This window comes from Salvelinus fontinalis, chromosome 2 (genome assembly GCF_029448725.1).
Source record: "Salvelinus fontinalis isolate EN_2023a chromosome 2, ASM2944872v1, whole genome shotgun sequence".
Taxonomy (NCBI): Eukaryota; Metazoa; Chordata; class Actinopteri; order Salmoniformes; family Salmonidae; genus Salvelinus; species Salvelinus fontinalis.
The window spans coordinates 39,290,918-39,304,313 of NC_074666.1; the positions used below are offsets into that span (position 1 = coordinate 39,290,918).

Consider the following 13,396-nt stretch of genomic DNA (forward strand, 5'->3'; position numbering starts at 1 on the left):
AAAAATAAAGAATAAATGCCACCTTATCACCTAGACGTGTTGTTCGGCACTTTGGCCCCGATTCCAAACCGAGTTAAGAGCGCCTAAACGGAATGTTATAACCTTTTTATGCACTTTTCTCTCTTTGCGTATTCATGCTATTCACCTGCTATTCGTTCGGGATGGAAATCTAAGAAATTAAGGTGTGGCAGAGGTGTGTCTACAGATACGCCGTATTCTGACCTTGACTTCATTCCATAATAATTCCATCACCTTTATGCGAGAGGAAACCATGAATAAGGTTGAGCGAATCTGCAGTTTCCAAGTGGAAAAAGCATCCACTTAATTTTTTATGATAGAAATAACATAATTCTCCATGCACTGTAATTTACAACTTGATAAGCGCTATTGATAAGAGCTGGGTAAATGAGTAATCCGTTTGGATAAGGGAATTGTAAATATAAATGACACTTGTTTTATTTCACCTGGAGACAAATGTGAAACCAGTCATAGGGCAGCAAACTGAAGCATATCAACATTCCCACAGTAAAGTTGTTGAAATGCTGTGCCATTATGTAGAATTTTAATTGTACAGCCTTGTAACTTGCAGGGATGGGAACTCTTGAATGGCTTAATTATAGGCTACCCCGACTTTCTGTTTCCTATTTCTATCATGTTAAATATTAGTCACTATCAGCACCTACAGTCAGTAGGCCTAATAACCACACATATTCAACTGACAATTTACTGTTAGTTCCCTTCAGTTGGTATAGCCTACATTATCATTCCATTTAATTCCATTGTTTAATTTACCTTCATTTGCTTCCTCTGTAAACGCCGTCACGGCCATGTGGTTGTTGCTGAGGATCATTAGTAACAGTTGATTGAGTAATGTTAAACACCAGTTGGTGCTGAAATGGAGACGAATAGGCATATATTTAGATGGATTTCTTTTATTGATCCTCATTTCCTTAACCCGTTCTCTTGATGTATTCTAGTCTGTCGACAAAATAAAAGGTACACCGTATTTAAAGGGATGGCTTCAGATAAATGTACCGAAAACCCTACTGAATGAAAACTCCACGAGAAAAGTTCAGCGGTTGAATTACATTTATTCAGCGCGTGCAAGGGAACCACACCTGCAAAGCCCGTTACGGACCTTCATAAGGTATGTTTGAAACGGCTGAGAAGTGCATAGGAAAGGCGTGTGTAAATACGGCGTAATCTGGGGTCCTTTGTGACTAATGTATTTATATATACATATGAATATCAGTGTTGCAATAGCTGTCTTCTCTCCTCTCCTTCATGCAGCAGGAATTAAACAGTTGTTATGTAGCAGCCATTTGCTGTCGAGGAAGCGGTTGTTTTGATATCAGATTAGTGGAGTTTTAGGATTATGGAACAGCAGGTCACAGTATAGCTTTCTCACTAGCTACCACTAAAATAACTATCAGGAAATACGACTAGAAGCTAGCCTCAAGTTGCCTTGTGCATCAGGGTTGGGGGTCAATTAGAATTGTCAGTTATTTCCATTTTTGGGGGGAAATAAAATCGAATCACTTCCTGAATAGACTTCAATTCGAATTGACCCCAACCCTATTGTGTATGTAAATGGGCACAGTTGGATTCTAATGCAGTCTTTACAGTGGATTCCAATGTCGAGGCCATTTGTTTTCAAGAGAACAACAGTATTGTTGTGATTGTGATGTTTTATTATTGGAGCTGTGAGATTATTCCATCTAATCCCATTAGGATTTGAAATACCTGCTGGGAAATCAGACTGGTCACCTAACCTAAAGTTACGTACATTTATGTATGCATAAAGTTACAGGAAACTCTCAACCCCCACCTCTGGGCTGCTATTTGTCTCCCACTCAGCACAGTGTCAGCTGATCCTTGGCTGTGGCACTCAATCACCAAGATAGTTTAGACTGATTATGGGCCTCCTGCTGAGTGGTGAGTTGCACACACACACACTCTCTGCACAACACACACGCACTCTCTGCACGACACACACGCACTCTCTGCACGACACACACACACTCTCTGCACGACACACACACACTCTCTGCACAACACACACGCACTCTCTGCACAACACACACGCACTCTCTGCACAACACACACACACTCTCTGCACGACACACACACACTCTCTGCTCGACACACTCCGACCTCTTGTACTTCATACGGTAATTGTATAAATACAAGGCATAGAGTGATTGTTTGCACCTATGGCTCTGGATACGGACAGGCTGCCATTAACCCTCCACGTGCCGAACCAGATGACACAGCCTCCCAGAGCCTCAATACGCTGCTTCTCATCCTGCAGAGGGAGAAAGAAAGATAGTATTATGTACAAAGATATGTGGTTGTATATGAGACAGACATCTCTGCTCAAGTGATGTTAACCCCTGTGTGTGAAGTGAACAGTGATTAAGTGAGTGTTTTGTGTTTTGTGTGTGTGTGTGTGTGTGTGTGTGTGTGTGTGTGTGTGTGTGTGTGTGTGTGTGTGTGTGTGTGTGTGTGTGTGTGTGTGTGTGTGTGTGTGTGTGTGTGTGTGTGTGTGTGTGTGTCCGTGCGTGCGTGCGTGTGACCTCTCTGTCAGGCTTGTGAGGCTTCATCAGTTCCACGGCCTGGCCTTTCTTGACCAGCATGACCTGAGAGTCCCCTAGCCAGGCCACATACAGGGTCCGCCCCCTTAGAAAGGTCACCACCCCCGTGGTGCCGCAGCGCAGGTTCTGTAACACACAGACAGACACACACACATGTACATACATACGGGTGTATACATACATATATGAATGTCCGGTAACATGTCAACTGGGTCGTTCCATTTGATTTCAATCATTTTTTGACCACACCCCATTTGATTTGAATGAAAATGTCCATACTATACCAATTTGAGCCCTTACCTCCATCTTAGCTTTCCGGATGAAGCGTTCATCGGTGACTCTGAAGGCGCGACACAGGGCCTCCCCCGGATCTTGGCTGAAGCACTCCTGGTGCACCATATTGACGTGGAGGTGGTTGGCGGCGTAGATGGCGGCGTCCACGCCTCCATGGCCATCGAACACGGCGAAGAAGGCCTGCTCCTCCTGGTCCTGAAAACACACACACAGGTCAAAGGTGAAAACAGTATGACAAGAGGATGAGCATGCAATGTCTTAGAGCTTCAATACTTTCAGGACGTATTTCTCTTATTTCTGCACTTCATTGGAGTCACCACCTGTTCTAACATGATAGTAATTCATGTATAGACTCTCATCAATAGTATGATGCAATGCAAAGCATTCATTTGTCTCAATCATTCATCTATCTCAATCATTCCATAAAGAAATTGAACTCATCATAGTAATGTTTTCTAAATCACAATTGCTTCTACAGCATAGTTCGTTGCGTGTCACTCTCGTGACGTTGTGTGTTTTCCATGAATGGCATGTGTAGTAGTGCCTCATCACGAATATGCAAATCGAAATATAACCTGCTTGCGTCTCCATCTATTTGATTTAATTAACTGGGGTTTAATGCCAGTTAGCAGGCTTACCCGCCACTAGCATGCTTAGCTAATAGAATGGGATAAACATTTGATCCAACTGAATAATTATCTCAGGATCCTTCCTCTTGTCCATCTGCCTGTCTGTCCCGGGGTCGTCTCACTGGCCAGTTTGCTCAGAGGGGACGTAAGGGGAGGGGCCATAATCGTTGGGGATGACTGGAAAACTAATAAGGATAGGACTTCAATGACTGATTGACTCTGTGTGGCTCAGATAACATGCCATTATCAGGCTGGTGTGTGTCTGTCAAATCAAATCACATTTGATTGGTCGCGTAAACACATTTTGCAGTTCTCGCAGGTGCAGCTAAATGTTTCTAGCTCCAGTTCTATCTATCTGTCTATCTGTCTGTGTGTCTGTGTGTCTGTGTGTCTGTGTGTCTGTGTGTGTGTGTGTGTGTGTGTGTGTGTGTGTGTGTGTGTGTGTGTGTGTGTGTGTGTGTGTGTGTGTGTGTGTGTGTGTGTGTGTGAGGGTGTGTTGTTCAGCTTCATTGAAATCATTTCCTTCATGCCCGAGGGAGCACGTTAGAGTGCTGTAGCCAATAATGCTATTAGAAGCATTTCATTCACCAGCGGCTACCTACTGTGCTATCATTTACTGTTCTTATTGGGGTTGTAATGGGAATAACTCGTATAGGAGAGTTTTATTGATCTCCCCCCCATAGTGAAGTGAGTCGATAGCTTCCCAGCTGGGTTAGCCCACTCAGTGGGGGGGGTCTCTTCATTAGCTGATATACACAGAATAATAAAATGCTCTTTTTAGCCAGTCGGCAGCGATTTTGAAGAGTGCCTCTACAGGGTTGAGGTCAATTCCATTTCAATTCAGGCAATTCAGGATGTAAACTGAAATTCCAATTTTCCTCAATTTAGAATTGGAATTTCAGTTTACTTCCTGAATTGAAATGCGCTGTTTCACATGGTGATACTGTGTATTACTGTTCTTGCATCAAGTGTTAGGCCAAATGTTGCTAAGAAACATTGAAACAATGACAGACATCCTGGAGTCTTTGATAGGAGGATATATTTTGAGTGTGGCCAAGAACAAGGTATTGATTTTGTGGTCATCAGGATGCCATGTGTCTTGGGGTTTCTAGAGAGCTCTTTTAGAGTAAGCACTTTTAAGGCCACTATAGGGTTGGGCAGTATCCAGATTTCATACCGTTTCTGTACCACACTGGGGTATACGTATTACCGAATGTGCACACCAGGGGCGCTATTTCGCACCCCCGCAGCCCACGAGAGACGGGGGGCGCCCAACCCACATTTCTTCTATCTATATATATTTTTTGTAATGATATTGAAAATCATACCATCTTTATGTCTAAATACCCCGGTATAAGGTATATCACCCAAGCCTAGCCCACTAGGGAGAAGCCTTAGGGCAGGGCTACAGTAGTACTCGAGCCCTCTTTTCCCACCCTTTCCTCTTATGCTTTACCAGAAACGCCAATCAATTGTAATTGAAGTTAAAGAGTCCATATCCCTTTAATGGTTATGGTAAGAACTGGAGGGTAATCTGATCCTAGATCTGTGGTTGAAGGTTGCTCTCTTCATCAACCTAGCGACATGCTGGAGTCACCCGTACCTGTATGTTGAACTGATCCTAGACCTGTGGTTAAGGATTACTCTATTCATGCTTACCTGTATGTTGAACAGGGTGTTGAAGTCGGGGATGACGATGTGTTTGTCCTCCATCTTGCGGCGCATGTTTTTGATGGCGTGGATGGAGGTCTCGTAGTAGGGCTGAGGGCGGCGGCGGTAAGGGAAGTCTTTCAGCCACAGGCAGCATGTTTCACACAACTTATTGAAGATGAGCCGGGCAAAGGCCACCGACTCAATCTCTAAAAGAGAACACACACACGCACAAACACACGCACGCACCCGCACATGCACGCACACAAATGGCATATGATCAGACCTCAGGCTCGCACACATATACATTATACACGCATGTATCCATGCATAAGTGCACATGTGAAAAGAATGCACATCATTTATAGCCTCCAGATGTATATTCACGTTTGTTCACATTAAAATACACACATGTAGACTCACATGAAACCATACACAAGTAATCACACATACGCACGCACGCACGCACGCACACACACACACATTTGTTTGCAATCAGTCCCAATTAATACGGTAGTCTGGGACACCTGTATTCCATACTAGAGCTCTGTCACAATATTTATTGTCTTACAATAAATATGCTTGCATTGATATTGACATTTTGCATTGATATTGCATTGCATATTGCATATTTATTGACATTGAATTGTTTAAATGCAACTGTATAATCTCTACTGTCATAAGTGACATAAACATGTTTTGGTTGGTTATCATAGTCTTTGTACCTACAATACTCCCATTAGAACAGAACGCATCAATCATTTGAGCTTCAATTTGGATGTTTGTGTATGTTTTAAAATGTGTTCATAGGTGAATAAGAAATGGCTTTTGGGTTTTAAACAGCATCGGTGTGAGCTCACTGACGGAATTTCGAGGAAGTAAACTAATTTAGGGCTCGATTCAATCCGTATTGAAATGTAAAGGTCATTTACAAATGAGCCGACATATGCAGCGTTTACCGTGAATGGAGTCTCCGTTAATGTGGGAACATTGCCTTTAAACTTCTATCGTGCTGTAGCGCAGCTCTTCAGGACTACGGATTGAATCAAGCCCTTAGCCTTTTTCGTCTCTGTCACAGCGAGTCGAGCAACAGAGAGGGACTCAGGAGACAATGTTAAAGTGTTTGTTTTTATTTTGATGAACCTGAAATATAGATGAACCTCTCTAAGTACTCTGTTTCCTAGTTACCTTGGTTGTTGTGAGGGGGGATTAACTGGGTGACTGACATTCGTAAGAAAACTTGTGGGCTTTCTGTTTGTTGCAAAGGGCTCACCAATTGTTCATTCGTAATTTACAGAATAGTAGCGGTTATAACTTGTCTTAAGAAGCTCTGATGCTTACTATAGAGTCCTATGTTTTACTATAGATACCTATAATCCTATAAATACTGTGAGATTCCAAGAGGTAGGTTGTTTTTCTACTTACCTAGAGAACTCATGGATACCATTTTCATGTCTCTGCATGCTCCTCTCAAAAACAGGGAAATCGACGTAACTATTGCAAAGCTTGGTGGTTAGCACTTGGTCCTCTATGCATTTTTTACAAGTTCATTTGAAACGATAACATTTAGATTATAGTTGTTTTAAATGCATTTTTACTTTACTATTTTCTCTGATGTACGCATTTCATTCATCCGCCGTGGGCACACCGATGATAGGCTGTGCGAACTTCTCAAGTCAGCACAGTGGCCAGATGCGACAGCGGGACAGAATGAGGAAGTTGATAGTATCTATGAGTTCATTTGACTCAGGGTAAGTAGAAAAACAACCAAAATCTCGCAGTATCTTTTAAAGACTCCATAGTTTCATCCTCTAAAATAGCTTCTGTAATGAATATCTGGACGAGGTCATTTTGAATGTATTCTCTGCTCCACCTAGTGGAACTAAGGACTTGGTCTTTCCACTCTCCAATCCTCCTCACTCTCCTTTCTTCCCCTTCTCTCTATTCCTCTCCGTTCCTCTCCTCTCCTCCTCCTCCTCTCCCTAACTCCCCAGGCTCTGTAGTTAAATTTAACCTCCCATTCCATCTCAGAGCCCTGTCAGTGAGCAGTGGGAGCTCTGTGTGTGTGGGTGTGTGGGTGTGTTCGTGTGTCTCCTCTGCCCTGGGCCTAGATGGCCAGGCTGTCTGCTATCCTCTGTTCTTACCCACTCTTACCGCCCACCTGACATTCACCAACCCACCCTCTGTCCCAAGACAGCAACCCCGTCACGCAAATCACCAGAGCCAAAATTATCTTTCCCCTGCGTTCTCTTTTTGCCTCACTCTCTCCCCCTCCCTCTCTCTCTGATAAGAACACAGAGATCTTAAAGGAGGACTGTCGCAGGGTTATTCATTGCTGTTCCCTTCTATTCTAAAAGACCTCTGCTCTCGCTCGCTCGCTCCACAGAGTGCTTTGTTTTGTAACTAACAAAGTAAAGGGAATTCTAAGTGACAGCGGTTGACATCAAGCTGTGGTATAAAAAAAGTGAGCCAGGAAGCGCAACTGTTTTAATGCTAATTATTCGCTAAGAGATTGTAGCAGCTGTGCCACAAACACAATGTGTTTGTGTTAAAGTTGGTGATTTCCTCATTTGTCCACGGTGTTGAATAAAACAACACCTGAAATGATTAAGGCTTTAAGTCAATATATTGAATAAAAAATACCTCTGTCCTTTCAGTAGCCTAGCTAGGTCAGTACATGACCTGATTTTGCATGTCATGCGCAGGCTGACAGGGGACTCACGGGGGAAAGGGTCTACTCCATCCTCAACGGTCTTCTGGATGTGGTAGATGGAGAGGTCACTCTGCAGAACACTGTCTGCTGTAGCCCGCGCCAGGGCAGCCGCCAGGGAGAAGGGGCAGTTACTGTAGGAGAGAGAGAAAAAAGAGAACGTAACATCCCCATCAACCTTACTTGAGTTATCATACTCCAAAGAGACCAGCCTATAGACTTACAGTCCTCAATGACCAGCTCTCACTTCAACCATTAGGCCTACCATCAATTAATTTCACTGAAGTAATTACCTCCATCAAACAGCTTTAACCAATCCCAGAGTAGAAGTCTGTCTGTCTGTCCTTTGGCATGAGACAGGCCTGTTAATTTTCCACGTTCCAATCGCTCCTGGTTTGTCATTTTTACCCCCTTTTTCTCCCCAATTTCGTGATTACGATCTTGTCTCATCGCTGCAACTCCCCAACGGGATGAGTGGCACAACGAACCTTTGGGATCCAATGGAGGAGTTTCCTAACACTGGTGGGGGATCCTGACCATTCTTCTGCCACCACTCTTTTTAGGGTCTTTTAGTTGCGTGTTCACCTATGATGCCCTGCCCACTTGACCTACTTCCTGATCGAACACAGTTGTTTTCCTCCTTACATTTTAGGTTCTCGGCACCGGATAGCTAGCTAGCATCTAGTTAGAGATGGTGCCGCTAGATGGCTGTGATAGATCAATTGGCATGCAAGTTCTGAGGAACGCTGCCGGAAGTAGGAAAACATTCACAGTAAATGGACACGCCCTTGTTGCCAGGCGCCGTAAGGTGAATAATAATGGCAATAGTAATGGCGTCTTTTTGTAGGCACTAACTCTGCCATGGTACTATGGTGTTGAACGCTGAGCATTCTAACGTAGGTGTTCCTCTTGTCCAGGTGGGAGAGGGCAGTGTGGAGTGCAATAGAGATTGTGTCATCTGTGGATCTGTTGGAGGCGGTATTCGAATTAGAGTGGGTCCAGAGTGTGTGGGATGATGGTGTTGATGTGAGCCATGACCAGCCTTTTAAAGCAATTCATGGCTACAGATGTGAGTGCTACGAGGCGATAGTCATTTAGACAGGTTACCTTGGCGTTATTGGGCACACTTGGGCACACGGACTATGGTGGTCTGCTTGAAACATTTAGGTCAGGGAAAAGTTGAAATTGTCAGTGAAGACACTTGCCAGCTGGTCAGCACATGCTTTGAGTACGCGTCCTGGTAATTTGTCTCCTTGTGAATGTTAACCTGTATAAAGGTCTTACTCACATTGGCTACGGAGAGCAAGATCACACAGTCATCCGGAATTCTGGTGCTCTCATTATGGTTCAGTGTTGCTTGCCTCGAAGTGAGCATATAAGGAATTTAGCTCAACTGGAAATCTCATGTCACTGGGCAGCTCGTGGCTGGGTTTCTCTTTATAATCTGTGATAGTGTGCAAGCCCTGCCACATCCGACAAGCTTCACAGCCGGCGTAGTAGGATTCGATCTTAGTTCTGTATTGATGTTTTGACAGTTTGATGGCTCGTCAGAGGTCGTAGCAGGATTACTTCTAAGCGTCCGGCTCCCTGAAAGCGGCCTCTCTATTATCTTAGCTCAGTGTGAATTTTATTTTGCCTGTAATCCATGGCTTCTTGTTGGGATATGTACGTACGGTCACTGCGGGGACATCGTTGTTGATACATTTATTAATGAAGCGGTTGACTGATGCGGTAAACTCCTCAATGTTATCGGATTAATACCGGAACAAATTCCAGTCTGTGCTAGCGGAACAGTCCAGTAGCTTAGCATCCGCTTCAACGGACCACTTCCATATTGAGCGCACTGGTACTTCCTGTTTGAGTTTTTGCTTGTAAGTAGGAATCAGGAGGATAGAGTTATGGCCAGATTTGCCAAATGGAGGGGGGGGGCTTTGAATGCATTTTTGTGTGTGGAGTAAAAGTTCCGCCTCTGTATGTGCATTTTCTTGTTTGCTTATGGCCCTATGCAGCTCGTTGAGTGCGGTTTTAGTGCCAGCCTCGGTTTGTGGTGGTAAATAGTATGGTCTGCAGTTTATCATGAGGTATTCTAACTCAGGTGAGCAAAACCTTGAGACTTCCTTAACATTAGAGATGTCATTAAAAAGAGACACACAACTACCCTCTTAACCTTACCCGAGGCTGCTGTTTGGTCCTGACGATGCATAGAAAAACCAGTGATGTATAGTATCCATTTCATTGTTCAGCCCCGACTCAGAGAAACATAGGATATTACAGTTCTTCAGGTCCCGTTGATAGTCTCAAACAGAGGTCATCCAGTTTGTTCTCGAGTGATTGTACATTCAGGTAGCCGGCTCGTTTGTCTCACTTGCTCCATCTCTTCCTCTTTCGAGTCCTGGGGATTAGGCCCTGGTTCGAAATGAGCAGTATATCCACAGCTGCTGACTCGTTGATGTAGAGATCTTCATCCAAATCGAGGTTAGTGATCGCTGTTCTGATGTCCAGAGGCTGTTTTCGGTCATAGAAATTGATAGCGGAAATAGTCTGTACAAAAATGTTAAGATCAACATAAAAAAAACACACAAAATAGCAGAATTGGTCAGGAGCCCGTAAGACAGCAGCTATCAATTGCAGAGCCATCATATTAACTGTCTGACATTATCTTACAGAACAAGATGTACTCTCCTTCGCCTGTGTTAACCGCCGAACGTATTTTCAGCATTTATCCCAAAACCTTATTCTTTCCCAATTCATTTTCCCAATAGGAATTACTGAACAAACTAGAGGTAACACATTTCCATTTTTTTAGGATTACAAGCTGGCGAGCTCTGTAGGCACTCTACCGAGCGCTGAGAGTCAGTGCTGTCATATTACGAAATCTAGTGCTCGCACATGAGCCTGGCCGAGCTTTTGTGTTGTTGTTCAAATTCTATCAACTGTAGCTGACATGGGAGATTACATTTGTTTACATTGTGGAAAATACAGTTCCATACAGTAGCACCTGGATTGATTCAAAGGCAATGTAAAACTATTTCAGTGAAATCTTGCATTGCAATCAAAATATTAATGAGGCCCTTGAACTAGCCCCAACGTGATTTCTATACTGCAGAAGTCACATTGGGGCTAGTCCCCAGAGAAACTTGGCTCAGAGACCCAGTGGAAAAATCCTGTTTTTAAGTGTCGTTATACTATCACTGCTAAAAGTACAATGATTTTTAAGGACAGTATATAACCGTGCTATCATGAAATCCTTACTGGACTGATGAGAAAACAGCAAAATACAAAAAACACATCCATTTAGAAGCTCCTTAAGCAAACTAGACGGAGAGATATGTCCTCTTTATGTTGTTCCAATAGAAAAGAAAAGCGACAAGTCAGATGAGAAGAGACAAATACTCTCCCTCTCCAGAGATGTGCCAGTATAGATCTGTTTGTCTAAACTCAATCCATGTCCCTGTTGGAGGGGAAATTCATTGAGTGATTCTGTGTCTGTCAGTAGCTACTATTGAGCTATCAGACCTCCCCGTGGAACTGTGGTTATGGTGACCAGTACATTTTAAAATTGTTCTTCAAAACCATGCAATGGCCACAATTAGAGGAAAGTCATGAGTGTACCATTCAAATTTCTACATCTGAGTACTCTCTAGGTTATGTACTGTACATCAATGTGCTCCCTTCAAAGAGGCCTAGGCCTAGATTCAATATTTTTGCGAGATTTACATTTAAAGGTCATTTTCGGATTGTGACAACATATGCATCATTTACCGTGAATGTGGTCTCCGCGAACATTGCCTTTAAAACGTGCATAGCATTTAACATTGCCTTTAAAACGTGCATAGCATTTAACATTGCCTTTAAAACGGGTTCGGATTGAATCTGACCCCTAGCCCTGATTCCTACTCATCCTAAGCTTAAACATTCCAGTGCACTGATGCCAATACTTGCCCCGCCTGCAAATAGAACTACTCATCGCTGACGAGGTATAGCGGAACTATGTGTGCAGGTGCACCCTGGGAGCCTCAGGCAGCTTGGAGGGGGAAGAGAGGGTGTGGGTCACATGATCTTGGTCCAGGTGCTGCCTTCATCTGGGCAGGTTATACACCATTGTGGCACTGAGCTCCTGTACCCATGGTAACCTGAGGCACCCAGTGTGTTGACAGCTGATGATGGGGATCCCATTACAACTGCACTGCCTGGCAGTGACATCAGGTACAGGGGTTCATGCCCACAGTCTACCTCAGAAGGCTACAGGTATTGTGTGTGTGTTTGTGTGTGTGTGCGTATGCAGCAGGGGGTGACCTTACATAGCCACTATAGCCCTAGAGATAACACAGGGGGTGAGGATGAAGGGATAGAGGAAGAGAGAAAGGAGGGAGGGATAAGCCCTTCCCTTGTCAAAGGAAGTGGAGAAGCTCAACAGGCAGCGAGCGAGGGGAAAGTGGAACATTCTCAAACAAGGACAGTCCACAATGACAGGCTGCTGCTCTACATGAAGGTAATCCAGGTCACCTCTATAGTGGGTATCATAACTATTCACCCCTCCTGGATTTTTTCACATTTTGTTGTGTTACAAAGTGGGATGGAAATTGATTTAATTGTGAAAAATACTCCATAATGTCAAAGTGAATGTAAAGAATGAAAATTACAGTGTATTTTGTGTAGATTGTTGACAAAAGGAAATGAAATACAATTCAATCCATTTTAATCCCACTTTTTAACACAATAAAATTTTAAGAAATCTAAGGGGGTGAATACTCATGATAGGCACCTAGGTATATTGAGGTGACCAAGGTAACTCGGCCTAGTTACTCTATAAGAAGAATACTCAAATTAACATGAGAAGATAATTTATCTCAGATAACAGGCTAAATTGCTCTATGTGCCAAGTGCCAACCACGGTCACCATTCCATTTGATTGCGGGTAACCAGCGATAACCTGACTAGTTACAATACCTGTTTCATGTATTTGGTCAATTAAAACAATCCTCATCAGGGAAGTTGATGATACAAGTAATCTTATCTTTCGGCAGAGAATAGAAAGTTCAACATTTTGCAGCATCCTCTGAAATGTAGGTAATGTTGAAAGTGCAGCTACATTAAATACATTTGATAGCAAGGTCACAGGTTATCTTTAACTGCATACGAATCTAAGTTAGATAGAGACGTTAAAAAGCCTAAAATGTGATTATTTGGACTCCAGATACTACAGCCAATTAAGTTAACTCAGGCACAGATTGTTTGACTGAATTCTGGTTGTATTGTAAATAAAGATTTGTCCTCGTTGCAGATGTCTTGTGTAATAGACTCTCATGGTCTGAGCGAAGTAGCCGAGTTTGGTGGAAAGCAGATGGCACAGCCTATTAAGAAGAGTTTACTCAGTACAACGCTACTATCAGTGCTTACGTAACTCCTGTGTTACTAGAGAGCAGTAAGCAGGATATTCTCTGGGGTTTAAAGTTGGTGGTGTGTACGTGTAGAGAGCTGGACAAGAGAACTTTTCTGACGGACACAGACACACTGCA

At 43.4% G+C, this 13,396-nt stretch overlaps 1 protein-coding gene across 1 annotated transcript in view; it reads right to left on the reverse strand.

Annotated features, from left to right (window-relative positions):
- The window catches only part of LOC129818472 (protein phosphatase 1E-like), a 63,764-nt gene that overhangs the window by 4,935 nt on the left and 45,433 nt on the right, over positions 1–13,396 (reverse strand). The window contains exons 2-6 of the mRNA XM_055874395.1: positions 7,890–8,011; positions 5,177–5,376; positions 2,895–3,083; positions 2,577–2,720; positions 2,212–2,305 (exon numbers count right to left, since the gene is read on the reverse strand). Of these exons, the coding sequence (XP_055730370.1) occupies positions 2,212–2,305; positions 2,577–2,720; positions 2,895–3,083; positions 5,177–5,376; positions 7,890–8,011 (749 nt within the window). The remainder of the gene's footprint in view (positions 1–2,211; positions 2,306–2,576; positions 2,721–2,894; positions 3,084–5,176; positions 5,377–7,889; positions 8,012–13,396) is intronic.